Below are 18,031 nucleotides of genomic sequence, written 5' to 3' on the forward strand. Positions count from 1 at the left end.
GCGGGCTGGGGGAGGAGGGTCCGCGGGGCTTGCCGCGCTCTGGCTGGAGCTCCAGCCAGGAGAGCGGGGCCGCGGGGCTGCCGCGCTCCGGCCAGGATTGCGGGGCCGCCGCACTCCGGCTGGCGGAGCTCCTGCCAGGGTTGCGGGTCTGCAGGGCTGCCGCACTCCTGCCGGGAGAGCGGAGCCACGGGGCTGCCACACTCCAGCCGGGGTCGTGGGGCTGCGGGGCTGGCCACGCTCCGGCCGGAGCTCCAGCCGGGAGACCGAGGCTGCTCCGGCTGGGGTCGCGGGGCCACTGGGCTGCCGCGCTCCAGCCGGAGCTCCAGCCGGGAGAGCAGGGCCGCGGGGCTTGCCGCACTCCGGCCGGTGCTCTGGCCAGGGGAGCGGGGTCCCCGAAGACAACCGCCGCCGGCCTGCTGCGCCAACTGTGGGGAGGGCTCCGCACCTCTCTGCAGCCTGCTCCCAGCAGGGTGCTCCCCTCCTCTGCGCTGCCACCCCCTACATCGGTCGTCGGGGAGGAAAGGACGTGGGCTGGAGCCGGCCCTGCCGGGGACAGAGGTGTGCCAGGGCTGCAGGGAGAGCCGCTCTTGCTGCAGCCGCCGCGGCATGGATCCCAAACGCCCCGCACCCGCCAGACTCGCCCCGCACCTGCTGCAGCCTCCGGGGCCAGACTCGCCCTGCGTTATAAATGAATTCGCGTTATCGCGGGGCACATTATAGCGTGGTTCTAGTGTACTCCATTTAGGAAGGAACAGTCAGTTGCACACATACAAAATGGGAAATGACTGCCGAGGAAGGAATACTGCGGAAGGGATCTGTGGGTCACAGTGGACCACAAGCTAGATATATGAGTCAACAGTGTAACACTGTTGCAAAAAAAGCGAACGTCATTCTGGGATGTATTAGCAGGAGTGTTGTAAGCAATACACGAGAAGTAATTCCTCCACTTTACTCTGTGCTGATTAGGCCTCAACTGGAGTATTGTGTCCAGTTCTGGGTGCCACATTTCAGGAAGGATGTGGAGAAATTGGAGAAAGTCCAGAGAAGAGCGACAAAAATGATTAAAGAAAACATGACCTATGAGGGAAGATTGAAAAAATTGGGTTTGTTTAGTCTGGAAGAGAGAAGACTGAGGGAGGACATGATAACAGTTTTCAAATACGTAAAAGGTTGTTACAAGGAGGAAGGAGAAAAAATGTTTTTCTTAACCTCTGAGGATAGGACAAGACGCAATGGGCTTAAACTGCAGCAAGAGAGGTTTAGGTTGGACATTAGGAAAAACTTCCTAACTGTCAGGGTGGCTAAGCACTGGAATAAATTGCCCAGGGAGGTTGTGGAATCTCCATCATTGGGGATTTTTAAGAGCAGATTAGACAAACACCTTTCAGGAATGGTCTAGATAATACTTAGTCCTGCTATGAGGCCGGGGACTGGACTAGATGACCTCTCAAGCTCCCTTCCAGTCCTATGATTCTATGATTCTAAATCTGGAAGATTCACTGTTCACAGATCCTCCTATCCCTTCCTTGGGGAGGAGAAGGATCAGCAGCGACCACTCCAGCCATTGGGTGAAGTGAGGAATTGTTTCTTGCCCCTCATTTAAATGCAGCCACCGCTGGGGTGGAACACAGAAGTAATTTGATAGCACAGTACAACACAAGACAAAAAGAGTAAACAAATTAAATATGCAATTGAAATTGGAGGGGGAATTTCAGGAAGCCAAACACAGCTGGCAGGTTTGAAAGTGGCTACTAGGGTTAACGCTCCAGATTTTATTAAAGGTGCCTTTGGAATATCAATGACCATATGTGGTCAGAACTTTATCCAAAAGATGATACCCCCAGAAAGCCAATGCTGCTTAACATTGCACGGGGCATTGGGTCAGGAATGACTCAGGGGGGAAATTGACACCTTCTGTTTCACCAGCACAACTTCCTCCAGTACACCTGAGAGTTCTTTGAAGATCACCCATTCAAGTACTTACCTAAGCCTATTCTCACTTAACATGTGAAACCTAATGGAATCAGAACACAAAGTGATGTGGCTGTGGGACTTATTAGTAGTAGTAGTAGTAGTATTGCAGTAGCATCTGTGAGGCTTGAGAGGGCTAGAACCTGGGTTTGCTAGTCCTTTGGCAACTGCTGCATCCAAGCCATCCTTTGATAACTTTGGCAGTGCAGTGATCGACAGGCTGTGAGCCTTGTGGGTCCAAGAACTATAGGACGGGCTACCCATAAAGGACCTAACTGGCAGTGCTCCTTGAGTCCTTGATTGGTCCAGGTGTACTACTTAAACCTGGCGGTGACACCAGGAAGTTGTCTGTGCAACTAGGTATATCCCCAACCAGCTGCTGTGACAGACTCTGCTCCTTTGCCTTGTTTCCGGTTCCTGGCCTTTGGTTTCAGCTCCAGCTCTGATGCTTGGCTGTGGTTCCTGGGTTCTGGTTCTGACCCTCAGCTCTGGTTCTGGGCCCCTGACTCCAGTTCCACCAGCTCGGTCTGACTGATCACACTATGGCTATGATAGTGCACCAAGAAGGAGCAGTGCCCCATTGTGCTAGGCCCTGTTCACACAGGAAGACATGATCTCTGCCCCAACATCTCACAGTCTAATTCACGAGGCAACAAATGATTGCAACAAACAGTATGGGTTATGAAGAAGATGAGGGTAGCAATGGTAAGAATAGGCACAGGGGCTAGCTATGAACAGGGCCTCATGGATCTTGGTTCTCAGACATTTAAAACATTGTACATGATATATGCTTAATTAAATATATCAACAATCCCCACCAGGCCTTTATGTAGCCATTAGCATTTGGCAGCTGACTGTGGGCATAAGTGAATAATACCTCAAGGGCAGGGTTGAAAGGTGACTACTGCATGATGTCAGTGGATTAATATGACTAGACACAATAGTAGATTCTCCTCTCTCTTCTGCTGATGTAACTCAAGAATAACTGCCCTGAAGTCACCACATGGGTTACATTCGTTGGCTCACAGAGGCTAAAAGGCACACGCAGTTTTAAAAGAAAGACCATCTAGATTCCAAACCGGAGAACAGAAACCATGAAAAACATTGCTGCTTTGCATGATATCCTATGGCATTTTATTATGGGAATTTCACCTTCAATGTGAAATTCACCCAGATGTACAGGGCCTTGCACAATCCCTCTGCACTAAGGACAAGGTATTATCATGACGAGTGCAAGGGGAGCTACATCAGAAGTAGCTACGGGGTGTTGGGGGAGGGATTGGTTTCTGCATTGCACATAACAGAGGGGGTCTCTGTACTGACTCTGCTGCAAAGATGCAGAAGGAGGGGTTAGTAACTGGCCAGAGGAAGGTTCATAAGACACACACGTATACAAATTCAGCAGGCCAAGCTTTTCTCCTACTTACACCAGTGTAAATTTGGAGTTATTCTATGGATGGCAATGGAGTGATTGAGGATTCACACTGCTATAAGTGGGAGAAGTAGTTGGTCAATTAGCTCTTTGTAGGTGTGGCCTGAAGGGGCTGGGGTCACTTATCCAGTTCATAGACTGGAGTAGCAGCTGCATTTCAGCTCCATTCGCTGGCTAAGGGTTGACAGGGTAGTCTTGACCATCCCCAATGTCCCTCCTACACTTCATAGGCTTTATGTGGGTAAAGTTAATTTCTCATTAAATGCTTTTATGTATTTTATGAGCCTGGACAATAATCTTGTAAATGAGTTTCCAAAACCAATAATAACTGATTGTAGCAAGGATATATACACGGAGGTACTTATACAGTACAGTATGTGCCACCTCATTCAATCAAAATGCCGACTTAACGGAAGCACAAGAACATGCATCAATTCCCCTGTTTCACCAAAATCCCATGTGTGTCAAGGTTTCACTGTATCTCCTGGAGCATATGGCTGAATGGGATTGGGGTGCATTGCCGTTCCATAGGAAAGTAATCTTTTCTCTTATAGCAACGACATAACATGCTGGCACTATATGGATTCCTCATGCAATGAAGTGACAAAATAATCCCTTCAGTGGCTCATCATTGTCCACTTACCCCACACAGAACAGAGCCTGATCTACAACGACAGCATTTGCAAAGGGAGTAGCACGGCTGGAATAGATTCTGCCACTCGCACTCAGGCTGAGTAGTACCAGGAAATGAATGGGACCGGTAGCACAGTAAGCTGCTATTCAAAGTGAGTAAGGATGGCAGTATTTGGATCACAGTTCATCAGTCAGAACAGCCAGTGCTAGGCATAAGCAGACTAAGAAATTGCTTAGGGCCCCGAGCAGCTCAAGGGGGCCCCCTATTATTTATTAGTATGTGTTGCGTGTGAGGGGGGAGGCAAAAATATTCCTGCTTAGGGCCCCCAGTGGGCTAGCACCGGCACTGGCAGAAACCATGGCCACATTAAACAAACAAACCCCGCGCTGGTGCTGACTGGCCAAAAAATTATCCTGAATGCCTAAGAAAAAAATATGAGAGAAACAAAACTACATGTTATAATCAATCATTCTTATAACGCTGGATTCAAAGCTACGTTGCCACTCGTCACATCTGCAGTGCAAATACTGTAGTCATGGGGGGGGCACACAATGTTTCTTATGAGTTGCTCACTCCTAAACGGCTGAAAGTGATTGATGTGAAGCTGATATTAGCCATTCCAAGCTAATAGCGCCAGGTTGATGTATAATAGCGCTATGCTCTGTCAGATTCGCGTGTCGCGTGGCAAGCACCTGACTTAATGTGACTTCATATGAAAAATGAAGGTAGTGGAATAGTCATTGGTTATAGAACCTTTCACCTCTAGTTCACTTGTTCCTATCCAAACCAGGCTGTTAGTGACAGAGACTTGTTACCACCTGGTGTCTTCCTCGTGAAACGAGAGGGCTAACTCAGTACAGTTCCTAGTAGACAGCTCTCCACATTACAAAAACCAGCATCACAATCAGACCTAAGGACTGCATGGACATGAGATTCTCTCCCCTTGAGTTGGTGCCTCCAAGCCAGAAGAAGTGATTTGGATGGGTGACTATGGGGAACCTCACACTGCTGCTGCCCCACCAGTTCGGTAGCTAACAATAAGCGTTTGCTTCCCAGCTCTGTTCACCTGGCATCTTTCATAAGCATTAACTGCACTTTAAAAAGGAAAGGAAAAATCATGTCGGTGACAGAGCAACGACTGCCCCCAATGGTCTAATAGATCGTGACAGGAGATGATATGAGATCACTATGGCATTCTCATCGCAAAATTCACTGATGTCAATAGTCGTATTAGGAAAATACTTGAATAAACTGAAGTTTGGAATTGTGGCTTCCAGGGGATTTTCTATGCTGCCTTTTGACATGTTATGACATTTGCACAAGGTGAGGTTCAGTAGAATCAGCCTGTAATTGACACTCAATTTAATCATAAGTGTAAGTTCTGTCTCATTTTATTTCTGTTAACCTTATGAAAAAAGAAATTCTTTCCCCTCTTGGGGCTATTCACTCAGAACAGCCTCATGATCTACTCCGCAGTCAGAATGTGCAGCCAGATTCTGAAGTGACACTCTTCATTGACTGCCAATTGAGCACTAAGGCCAACACAAGTTCAGGGTGAAAAATGGCACTACAAATAATCCTTCAGTGACAGCAGATTATGGTCAAGGTGTTTTGTCAGTCATTTAGAATGAGAGAGTCTCTACCACTACAGGCCAAACGTCCTAAACTGGATGCCTAAACTTTGGTTCCTGAATCCACATTTAGGCTTGTGATTAAAATCAGCCTCACGTTCAGAGGAGCTGAGCCCTCCAGTTCCCACTGATTTCCCACCTACCTGGCTCTCATCATTGTAGCCTACACTTCTCTGTATGTTGCTTTTCCTGCTACGCCCCTTTGGTGTGTAAATGACACTCATTTGACACACCCACTGCCTCGAAGCATTTACATTCCATTACTACTTGCACTTGTTTCCTGAACACACTATGTCTGATGTTTTAGAGGGGTAGCTGTGTTAGTCTGTATCAGCAAAAACAACGAGGAGTCCTTGTGGCCCCTTAGAGGCTAACGAGTTTGTGTCTGATATGTCATTTACACCACCACTAAATTTGGCTCAGAGCTTTCCGTGGGAGTTGCACTTGTTTACAACTGGTGTGAATTTGGTGCTCATAACTATGCTCAGTTTGGGCACAGATACTGGTTCCCATGGGCCATCCGAGGAGACTTTGCAGTGCTGGCTTTGGGAAGGATGAGAGGAACTTTGCTAGTGCAGATAAAGACAAAGGGAAGCAGGCTCTGTAGGGCCACTATGTTCCCCACCCCATGCAGGTGGGAGAGAGGGGGAATGGCATGGGGAGGGAGTAGCTGTGCTGTTGAATGCACATGGCACTGTGTATAGACCTTGCACAGTTTACTCTCTCCCTCCAGCAGTGAGTGGATCCGGAGGGAGAGCATAGTTCTCTCAGTCACAGGTCCCCTCCCAGGCTGCTCCTGAGGCAACGTAACAGCATGCTGCTCCTTACTCTGGCCTTGTGACAAAGCCGTGACTGAACCCTGTATTTAATGCAGCCAGTGTTTTCCAAAACAGCTGCTATGAAATGACATTGTAAAGGAGATGCAGAGAGTACAAAATAGTCACATCTGATGAACTGTAGCTTTCCACCAGAAACAGACTTTCCACACAAAGCCTCCAGGCAGCAGGCCCTCAACTATTATACAAATGTCCAGGCTTCACAGATACATCAGGGGTGCTGGAAATGCCTTATTCTGAGCAGAACAATACAACTTTTCAATGTTTGGTTTCCTAATTCTCTTCCCCCATAATATGTGGCTTCAGAGTGAGATGACAGCTGGATCAGCTTTCCAGAAAAGTCTGCTCCTGCATGGACTGTGCACCGTAAACTCCCACTAGCATGGTGTGTAAAGAAGGCAGGGTTAGGGTCTTCCTGATGAATGAGTGATTTGGGGATCATAACTGTGGACACTATAGCATTCTCCTCACCCTTGCAGACAAGTAACTCCCATTAAATGTACACCATCAACAGGAGAATGTGCTCCCAAAGCAATAACGTTGTTGTTAATAAAAGGAAAGGAAAATAATCTAAGCCATGAAAAAGGATTCAGATGAACTGTAGATTCAAAGCCTGGTCTTTGCATCTTCCTGAAGGCTGCTGCTTACAAATGTAATGTCCTTTCTCTCCTGCGATACCAATCAGCCACTCCTCCTCTTTCAAATCGTCCTGTGATCTATTGAGGACTGTGCTGGAACCCCAAGCTATCGCTTTAAGACAGAGGGGGTGGGGTGTTCCTTAGTCATGCTTGCAGCCTAGGGGACTCTGTAGCATAGTGGGTGTGACCAGAGTCAGTTTGAAAAGAGACAGCTCAAAGCAGGTTGTGCCTTTTTGTTTTAGGGAGTAGCAGGTTTTATTTCTGTATTTTGGGCTTCTTGTCTGTTTTGAATTGTAAGAAATGAAGTAGTGTTACATTGCAACCTTCCAGCAGGAGTATTCTATGTTTTTATTTAATTTCTCTCTTTGTAGGCTGTGAAGCATAACACCTCCCTTAAAACACACAGCATCTGCAAGACCTAGCAATATTAAATCATCAAGCAGTGTGTGTGTGTGTGTGTGTGTGTGTGTGTGCGCTCACGCGCGCATTGTTTGATGTTTTGGCTTTCAATGCATGGTTTGTTTGGTCTATATCTTCTTTAGATTTTAAGGTGCAGAGACCTTCCCTTTTCTGTTTGTACAGCACTGAGCACATTGCCTGTGCTCAGCAAATAATAAACCAAATCTTTTAAAGAATCACAAATCCAATCTAGATTTATACTCACTGGGTAGTTCTAAAAGTGAGAGAAGTTGGGCCTGATTCTGATCTCAGTTTACCACTATGTAAACCCAGAATAGTTCTGCTAAGGTAATGGCATTACTCTGGAGTTATAGTAGGTAACTAATAGGAACCTGGTCCAATGTGTTGGATTGCTTACAAATTGCCACAAGCTACATACAGAATAGCTTTCTTTCCCAATCTGAGTGGGGGGTAACTAGTGGGGAGTGGAGCAATTTACCAAGGGCTGTGGTGGATTCTCCATCACTGGCAATTTTAAAATCAAGATTGGATGTTTTCATAAAAGATCTGCTGTAGGGATTAGTTTGGGGGAGTTCTACAGCCTGTGTTCTACAGGAGGTCAGACTAGATTATCACAACGGTCCTTTCTGGCCTTGGAATCGATGAGCGCTATCTTCTGGCTGAGCACTGAAAAGCCTCATTTTCATTGGTCCTCATCACATCTTTAACAGTAGTTGAATCAAAACCCACCTGACTCAAGCCTTCCATTCTCGTACTGCGTTGGGTTTCCAGAGGTGCTGCTGTACTGTGGGAAAGGCTGATTACTGAAGAGATTGTCACACAGTAGGTTGCGGCAGAGCTTTTTGAGGAAGCGCAGGACATAGCCAATGCTGTTCACTACTGGCAGGCTCAGGAGGTGCTGCTTCCCATCAAACGAAGCAGAAACTGAAAAGCAAGTGAGGACAATTCAGTACACTCAACGATGCACGGGAGCAAAACAGTCTGAGAGGTCTTTTTAATGGTGTATGAAAATGGTTCCAGGCAATGTTTGTTTTGGTTGCATAGAATATTTTCCATAGAGAGGGATCTGAACCACAACCCTAGATCGAGATCCAAATTTTGCAGCTGGCCCTGACCTCTGTAATGGACTAACCTCAAATGCTAGTCCTGCCAGGACTTTGACGAAGATCAGATCTGAAGACGAACTTTGTGGCTCAAGTAGTGAAAAGTGGGGAGTGTGATTGGGAAGCATTTGAAGAAAATATTTATGTAAAGCAGTTAGGCTGGAAGGAGGTGAAATCTACAGCCTGAAATTGTGTTGGAAGCCTCACTCAACTTCCTGTCAGAAGGAGGCAAGTGGGTGGTGAGCGAATAAGGAGCTACTTCCTGGATAAGGATTCAAGTCTCCTAGATCCAGGAAGTTCATCTGCTAAGATGACTCCAAGCAAAGGGCAAAGGTTCCCACTCTGCTTCCTGTTGGAAGGACTCGTGTTCCTCTGTTTGTCGGATGATTCTTACTGGGAGTGGGAGATTATGGGCCAGATCCTCTGCTGATGTAAATCAGCATAGCTCCATGGACTTCAATGGAGTGGTGTCAATTTATATCAGCTGAGGTTCTGACCCAATATCATTTTTTAAGAGTAGAAACAGCTGTGATGCCATTTGTTCCTGATAGTCACTCCTGTCCCTTGTCTGTTGCTGCTGGGAGGGAAGGAAGAGAAAAAAAAATCTGAATGAGGTTTTTAGCTTTGGTACTTGAGTTTGATTCTAATCAGAAGACCCGAGTACAGTGAATTGTTCAGTCCTGGCCCATATGGCGATTCCCCCAGTAATGTGAATGAGAATCATGCTCACGCAAGGAGAGAAGAATAAATGAACAGTAGAAACCTCACACTACACTGCACTGCTCACCGCTGATTTGCATGTTTTCAGGAACGAATTAGAATAATTTTCTGAGTGTATCTGGGTTCTCTCAAGAAAGCTGTAGCTGGAGTTAGAGTGCCCAAAGGGGAAACAAAAGGAGTAGGGAGGAATCATTAAGTGTTGCACAGCAGGACAGAGCTCTAGGTCACAAAGCAGAGGGAGAGTCTTAGTTGATAGGGCAAAGCTGGGGTGGTCCTTGCAATTCAGGTTGGACTAGATCCTGAGTGATTTCAGCCTTACTTCTTGCTTGCTGCTCTCTATCTTCAGGAGCTCATTTGAAAATTATTATTTTTATTTTATTCCCTTGTTCCAAAGCAACAAAGGGATCTAGGGGTTATAGTGGACCTCAAGCTAAATATGAGTCAACAGTGTGATGCTGTTGCAAAAAAAGCAAACATGATTCTGGGATGTATTAACAGGTGTGTTGTGAGCAAGACACGAGAAGTCATTCTTCCACTCTACTCTGCTCTGGTTAGGCCTCAGCTGGAGTATTGTGTCCAGTTCTGGGCACCACATTTCAAGAAAGATGTAGAGAAATTGGAAAGGGTCCAGAGAAGAGCAACAAGAACAATTAAAGGTCTTGAGAACATGACCTATGGAGGAAGGCTGAAAGAACTGGGTTTATTTAGTTTGGAAAAGAGAAGACTGAGAGGGGACATGATAGCAGTTTTCAGGTATCTAAAAGGGTGTCATAAGGAGGAGGGAGAAAACTTGTTCACCTTAGCCTCTAAGGATAGAATAAGAAGCAATGGGCTTAAACTGCAGCAAGGGAGGTCTAGGTTGGACATTAGGAAAAAGTTCCTAACTGTCAGGGTGGTTAAACACTGGAATAAATTGCCTAGGGAGGTTGTGGAATCTCCATCTCTGGAGATATTTAAGAGTACGTTAGATAAATGTCTATCAGGGATGGTCTAGACAGTATTTGGTCCTGCCATGCGGGCAGGGGACTGGATTCAATGACCTCTTGAGGTCCCTCCCAGTCCTAGAATCTATGAATCTATAAATAACCCAAACCTCCTGCTATATAAAAAGTATTCATGCTAAGCCTTCAGTTCACAGTAATCTCTGCTCTCAGCTGCCCCAGACATGGATCCAAATTCTATTCTCTATTCTTCATTGGGGTTCCATGGGTGTGGCTGAGAGCAGATCTGGCCCATGGATAGTACACAGAGGGCAATCTTGTCAATGGGTCAATGGGTGTTTTACCTAGGAGTAGTATTTGACCCACCCATAATGCATATAACTTAAGCAAATGGATAATGCTGTGTGTCACTGTACAATTAGATTTAATACACAGCCCGTGTTAGTCCAATCCTTTTGTTTCCCCTGTATTGCTTCTTTCCCCACTGTTCGATTAAAAAAACCCATCTTGAACCAGGAAAAAAAGTGAGAAGACAAAGAGAAATTAATTTAAAAATGAGATAGGAAATAGAAGTGCTTTTGATATTTGATTTTTACTGGCTGCTTTGTTGGGCCAAACAAATGACATTTTCAAACACACGATGTGTTCTCTCAGTAACAAGAACTAGGCTGCGTAATCACTTAATAGCATTCCAAAAACAGATACTGTTGTCTCTTGTGCCAGTATACTGTATACCTGGGGCCTAATTCTAATCTCAAGTCTGTACAATTCCATTGACTGCAATAGAGGTACTCCTAACTTCTATGGGTGGAAATGAGGCTGGGCCGATGATTTGAATAACGCTGATATGACCTTGAGATTTAAAAGAAAGGTTATGATTTTATAGCACTTTCAGATTTATTGCAAAGCCTTTTTTCAATGTTTTACCTGACACCATCTCGCCTCCATAGCCCTGCTTGACAAGTGAGAAGACAGTCTTTTGCTGATGTGCGCAGTCAATGCATGCCTGAACTGCCTGCTGTAGGACCATGGAAGGTCTTTCAGGGCCAAAGTGATCTGGAAGCTGTTGCACTTTTTTCCTGTCAAGGTATGGCCCCATGTTTGCCTGTTTGTTGACGTAAATGCAGACTGTAGACACAAAATACCAACACAGTTGTTAAAAGATATTCACATGACAACCAACCCTGTTTTCTGGTTTTGTATATTTCATGATATTTAATTAAGAGCCCTTTCCAGTGTGAAATATCATGATGCGCAGTGACACAAATGACTAAATGCTGCTGGTTTTACTCCCATTGGATGAGTAAAGCAAGCAGAAATTGGCCCTGTATTATATTTGGATAAGTGATGACAAGTCACCTGCAACTAAGGAAGTTACTGAAAAAACTGCTGAGTCATGTGCAATACTAAAAATGTCACGCTGTGCAAAATTCTGTCTCTGTGCCAGCTCACAGGGACTGTCACAGACTCCTGAGCTCAAACGCCACATGCTTCTACCTGATTGTGTCATATGACCAGCGACACTGAAAAGTTTCTCACTTAGAGTGAAATTAAGCCGGGAGTTTAGAAGTCCCACAGGAAGGCCCTCTGCACCATTTAAGATCTGCAGTGGGGCTGTGTATGGGATAGAGGGTGAGGGCCAGCTGGCAATGTGATCTGTATACCTCGGGCGGTCATCCATGCAAGCCTCAGAAAGGTGGTTGCTAGTGGCAATTTCTGAGCAGACTGGGGGCATGACTAGGCCCTGGGGCTGTGTACACAAATTGCTATCCTGCAACAGGCACTGTCTGGGAGATTTACGTGTTGAGCCTTTCCGAAGCAGAAGTGAAGGGAACTGCTGACTGTGCTGCCTCCAAGCTCCTCCGGAGCCATCATACCCTGCAAAGGCAGAACAGTTCACTCCACACACTCAGCTGCTACCATCCCAAGCCCTCAGAGAAGCGAGGGCAAAAGTTTGCCCCTATATTGCAAATGTTTAGAATAGAGAAGTAGAGAATAAGGATAACAGTAATTGGATGGGTAGCTACCCAATAGAGGGCACTGCTGGGACTAAAACGGTGTGTCGGCAGCAACACGTTGAACCATTCTGCAGCACCGTTTTGTAAAATGGTTTATAATGTAGTTAGGGGCCCCAGCTATACCAAGATAATCCTTGTTAACACCTGGCTAGCAGGAGCCTTGTTTAAGCATGCGGGAGGTTATCTCAGTTTCAGGGAGACTATAGACGAGCCCGTGGTAAGACAAGGCCTGGGTAAGTCTAAAGTAAGATATATTATAATAGCTGACTGAGTGTGCTAGAGCTGTCATCTTCCAGGCAATATAACATCATCCTCTGACAGAAATCGGATATGTGACAACAAATATCAAACGTAGCGGAGGACATGGTGACAGCTGTGTAATGTTGTAAGTAATGTACAGTTTGCATCACCATAATGAAAATCTAGTGCTAATGTCACAGTGCACTCTAACGGTTATGATATAGCCACTCGTATTGAACAACAGGAAGGACTCCAGCAATAAATTCTGGGCAAATATGAATATAATAGCAATAATACTTAACACTACATAGTGCTTTATATTTTCCAAGTGCTGTACATAGAAAGATACAATATAGTTAAAAATATAAGCAGCGTGTATGAGCTGTGGAGAGCTCTTAGACTGTAGATTTACTAACCAAATACAACATAAGATATAATACAGTGGTCCCCAAACTTTTCAGGGTTGTGCCCCCCCCTTACCCTGTCCATGCCCCCTCCGGAGCTGGGGCTGGGAGCAGGGCTGTGGCTTCTGGGGAGGGAGGGGGCCAAGAGCGCAGACAGGGATAAGGGGACCATGGCCAGGGCTGAGGCTGGAGGTGGGGCCAGGGCTAGGAATGGAGCCCTGGCCAGGGGCTGAGGCTGGGGGTGGGGCCGGTAGTGGGACCATGGCCAGGTGTGGAGCTGTTGCCAGGCCATGGTTGGGGCTGAGGCTGGGGGCAAGGGCGGGGCCAGAGCCAGGAGCTGGGGCTGCAGCTGGGGGCGGAGCCAGAGCAGAATTGGGAGGAGAGCAGGACTGGGTGACACTCCCTCCCCCCCCCATGGGGACTGGCCTGGGCCTTGCCTTACCCCACCCAAACATTCATCCACTATTGGGGAACCTCTGATAGAATAGAATATCAAGACTCAATTTCTGTCTGTGTTTGTGTTTCTGAATTTGGCTCTGGGATCTGTTTCATTTGCCTAAAACTGGATTTGGTCATTTGCAGCACCCCATAAGAATGAATAAGAAGGATTTGGTGGAAGGAGGCATCTCCTGGATAACATTTTGTCTCCTGACATTTAAGAGACTTAGAGGGAATTTTTCAAAAGGGCATAAATGATTTAGCACAGGGGTTCTCAAACTGGGGGTCAGGACCCCTTAAGGGGTCATGAGGTTATTATCTTGGGGGTCGTGAGCTGTCAGCCTCCACCCCAAACCCCACTTTGCATCCAGCATTTATAATGGTGTTAAATATATTAAAAAGTGTTTTTAATTTTATGGTGAGGGGTGTCGCACTCAGAGGCTTGCTATGCGAAAGGGGTCACCAGTACAAAAGTTTGAGAACCACTGATTTAGGAGCTCAAGTTTCATGAACTCTGTTCCCAGCAATGCCACAGACTTGAAGAAGTCACTTCACCGTTGTGCCTCTCCTTACCCTCCTGTAAATTAGGAATAGCGATATCTATCTCACCAGGGTATTGTGAAGCTCTGTTATTTAATATATGTAAAGCACGTTGTGAGCCAGAATGTAAGGAACTAAATAAGTGGAAAATATTATATTCTTATTAGAATGCTACCAAAGAAGAAGTGAGATTTTTCCTTTGCATGCCTGAGCTAAGGAGGATTTTTGGTTTTGTTTATATCTAGCATTATCAAACCTGTTTCTGTATCGAAGTCTCAGGATAAATCCACCCTCCTCCAAATTATGGCCTGCTTCTCCTATCACTTACAGGACTTAAATGGTTACTTCTGATAACTCCAACGTCAGTGGGAAGAGAATCAGGCCCGTATTTTCCATAAATCATTAAACCTTGTCAGACAGAAAGGGCCAGACCCTCATCTGGTATAAATCAGTGTAAGTGATGTTGATGGACCAATGCTGGTTTACACCAGTTGAGAATATGACCCAGAGTCCTTAGATCACATTCCTCCCTCTCCAAGAAATGTAAGTTTCTTCTTTTCCCAAAATTAAATTAACAGGTGCCTTAGGTTCACACTACACCATTGATTCCGGTTATTGCTTCATCAATGCCAGTGCAACTCTGACATTAGAAATGCAAGTGCCTGTGAGAGGTTGATATATTTATTCATGGGGAATAGATTTGAGATCTGTTCCAAACCTGGATTAAAAACACAGAAGCAGGACTTCTATACACGGGCCTGAGTCTCCACCTCTCTGTACCTTGTATAGGTATTCACATCTATTCAAAGTGTGTATAAAATGCTACAAAATCAGAATGATATTGTTTACCTGAACTTTGCACAGAGGGAAATGACAATACAAGGTGCAGGGCAAAGGAGAATCAGGCCCACTGACTCTCTTAGCCAACCCTCAAACTACTCAGTCAAAATGTACACACAGGTGCCGGAACTAGGGGTGCCACACCCCCTGGCTTGAAGTGGTTTCCATCATACACAGGGTTTACAGTTTGTTTCAATGGCTCTCAGCACCCCCACTGCACAAATTGTTCCAGCACCCCTGAATGTACAGTCTTATAAAAAGTTACAGCTCAGAAGCCAACGTGCTCCATCTCTGCTCTGTGAGTTTAGCAATCAGTTTAGTAGGCAAATGTACTAAATCCTTCAGTCTTCATTTTTCAGGGATTAAGTTTGCTTTAGAAAGCACAAGTATCTGACTATCAAACTACTGTATCTGCCCACTGCTTTGCAATGCGGCATTTGATTCAACATACCAGTGAGAGCTTGTGGGGCAGCCGAATTGGGTATTGTAGCTGCATCCTGAGGGATTGAACTAATATCAGGTTCTGGTGTGCTTCTTGGAGGAGAGATTGCTAAAGGAGTCATCAGAACACGAGACTTCAGCTGCAAGACATAACCAATTTGGGTAATGAAAATACATACAGTGCATTTTATTTTTATCCCACACGTTTCACTTCCACTGAACTCCCACTTATTAGCAATTTGCTCTCGCATCATTTTACTTCCAGCCAAGAGACTCCTTTCACTCTTTGAAAGATAATGGACTGAAAGAAACTGACATTGATTTGCAATGAGCAGTAACACTTTAAGTAGCAGGATACAATATTATACCCCCACTGTGTACTTAGTTACACTTGAGCAAAGTGGGTGTAAAATCAAACAAATCACAATGGTAGCATTTTACACACCCTTTACTCAGGTTTAAATAACTTGGCGAGGCTCAAAGCAGCAGAGAATCGGGCTCTTTATCTACACAGTAATTTAGGGCCAAGTTTTGCTCTCAGTTACACAAGTGTAAATCTAGTGCAAAACTCAATGACTCAAGTGGGGCTAATGAAAATGGGATTTGGCTCTTAACATGGTTTAGGGGTTAGTGTCATGTTACTAAATGTCAATTGCTACGTAGTTACACTTAGGGCTTGTCTATACTTACCGCGCTGGTTTGGCGGCAGGCAATCGAACTTCTGGGTTCGATTTATTGCGTCTAGTCTGGACGCGATAAATCGAACTCAGAAGTGCTCCCTGTCGACTCCGGTAATCCTGCTCGCCGAGAGGAGTACGCGGAGTCGACGGGGGAGCCTGCCTGCCGGGTCTGGACGGCGGTAAGTTCGAACTAAGGTACGTCGACTTCAGCTACGTTATTCACGTAGCTGAAGTTGCGTACCTTAGTTCGATTTGGGGGTTTAGTGTAGACCAAGCCTTAGTAATCCTGCTAACTTGTGGTATGCTTTAGAGACAAAGAGTTCATCTACACAGCAAAACCAGAACTGCCACAGTGAGTCTCCGAGCCCAGGTCAACTGACTCTGGCTCACAGGTCTCACAGTACAGGGCCAAATATAGCAGTGTAGACGGTCAGGCTTGGACTGGAGCCTGGGCTCTGAAGGCTGGCAAGGAGAGAGGGGTTTTTTGCTGTGTAGACATATCCATAAGCACCATGAGTATTTACTGTGTAATAATACAGTGCGATTATCCTTACAATACCTGGCAATGTCTATCCAATTAAATGATGGCTGGTTACCTTGTAATTAAAGAGTACTGGCATGATGATATAGGGGTCCTGAAAGCATCACCTCATTTTTCTTTTGGTATAGCGATAAACTTCAAGAGCGCATGAATGAATATTGGCTATTCTCCAGCACATGAAATGGTGAATTCCACATTCTACATCAGCCAGTTCAAGATGTTCTTCTTACAACTGATTTTTCTTTGTTTTTAATGGACAAACTACAGAATGCTACAGAAGAATGGTTTGAGGAAAATTAAACAACTTTCACGTCCATACTCATTATAAGGGATGTCGCTGCCTATGAACCTTCACCCAAACCAGCGTTCGAAGGAAGTCGGTACCATTAGCTGCAACCCCAAACCGTGACCAAAATCTTGTGGCGAGACAGACATTCATTGATAAAGACTTACCCATCTTACCAATAAATTGTTGGACAAGATATCTGCCAATGGTTGCAAATGCCTAAAACAGCCACCAGTTCGTTTCATCACGGTGGTAAAAACAGCTGGATCAGGAATCTGATCCGAAATCCACTGAAGTCAATAAGAGTCTTTCCATTGTATTTCATGGACTTTGGATCGTGTCCCAAATACAGACTCATTCCAATTATTGCTTCAGCATCTCTTGAGCTCAGTCGTGTAATAATACCACCATCTAGCTCTTATATAGCGCTTTTCATCAGTAGGTCTCAAAGCACTTTACAGAAGAGAGCGGTATCAATCTCATTACTTCCTCACACAACATACAACCAACCTGTGGAACTCGTTGCCAGGGATGTTGTGAAGGCCAAAAGTATAGCTGGGTTCAAAAAAAGAATTAGATAACTTCATGGAGGATAGTTGCATCAATGGCTATTGGCCAAGATGGTCAGGGATGCAACACCATGCTCTGAGTGTCCCTCTGATTGGTAGAAGCTGGGACTGGATGACAAGGGGTGGATCACTTGATAATTGCCCTGTTCTGTTCATTCCCTCTGAAGCATCTGGCATTGGCCACTGTCAGACAACAATTTAGTGGGAGAGATGGACCAGCAGTCAGCCCTAGTATGACTGTTTTTACAGCTGTTTTATAGATGAGAAAACTGAGGCACAGAGAAAGGAAGCAACTGGCCCATAGTAACCCAGCAGCAGAGCTGGGACTAGAACCCATGTCTCCTGAATCCCAGGCCAGGGATTGAGCCACTAGGCCACACCACCTCCCCCCAAAACAAATACTTCTATATTCTCAATAAAAAACAACAACTTTTTGTTGCAGTTGGCGCAGTTTCTGTTGGAATTATCTACCTGACACAGCCTGCCATACAGCCAATCCCCCCTCCTTAAAACACACTTCTTCATGAGGTTTATAAAACCTAGTCCTTCCCTCAAGGGGGACTTACTCCAGAATGCCTGATACAATATATACCTAATAAAATCAAATCTAAACTTCATCAGGCAGTCACTGTGCTCTTTCTTGTACCCCAGCCCCCTCTGTTGTCTGATTAGACTGTGAGCTCTTTAAGGCAGGGACTTCATCTCCTT

At 45.5% G+C, this 18,031-nt stretch overlaps 1 protein-coding gene across 4 annotated transcripts in view; it reads right to left on the bottom strand.

Annotated features, from left to right (window-relative positions):
* The window catches only part of SCML4 (Scm polycomb group protein like 4), a 125,298-nt gene that overhangs the window by 35,762 nt on the left and 71,505 nt on the right, over positions 1-18,031 (bottom strand). For all 4 annotated transcript variants that reach the window (XM_042857669.2, XM_065588312.1, XM_005287670.5 and 1 more), the window contains 3 exons: positions 15,258-15,387; positions 11,254-11,454; positions 8,292-8,486 (listed from right to left, as the gene is read on the bottom strand). In XM_042857669.2, the coding sequence (XP_042713603.1) occupies positions 8,292-8,486; positions 11,254-11,454; positions 15,258-15,387 (526 nt within the window). The remainder of the gene's footprint in view (positions 1-8,291; positions 8,487-11,253; positions 11,455-15,257; positions 15,388-18,031) is intronic.

Source organism: Chrysemys picta, chromosome 3 (assembly GCF_011386835.1).
Source record: "Chrysemys picta bellii isolate R12L10 chromosome 3, ASM1138683v2, whole genome shotgun sequence".
NCBI lineage: Eukaryota > Metazoa > Chordata > Testudines > Emydidae > Chrysemys > Chrysemys picta.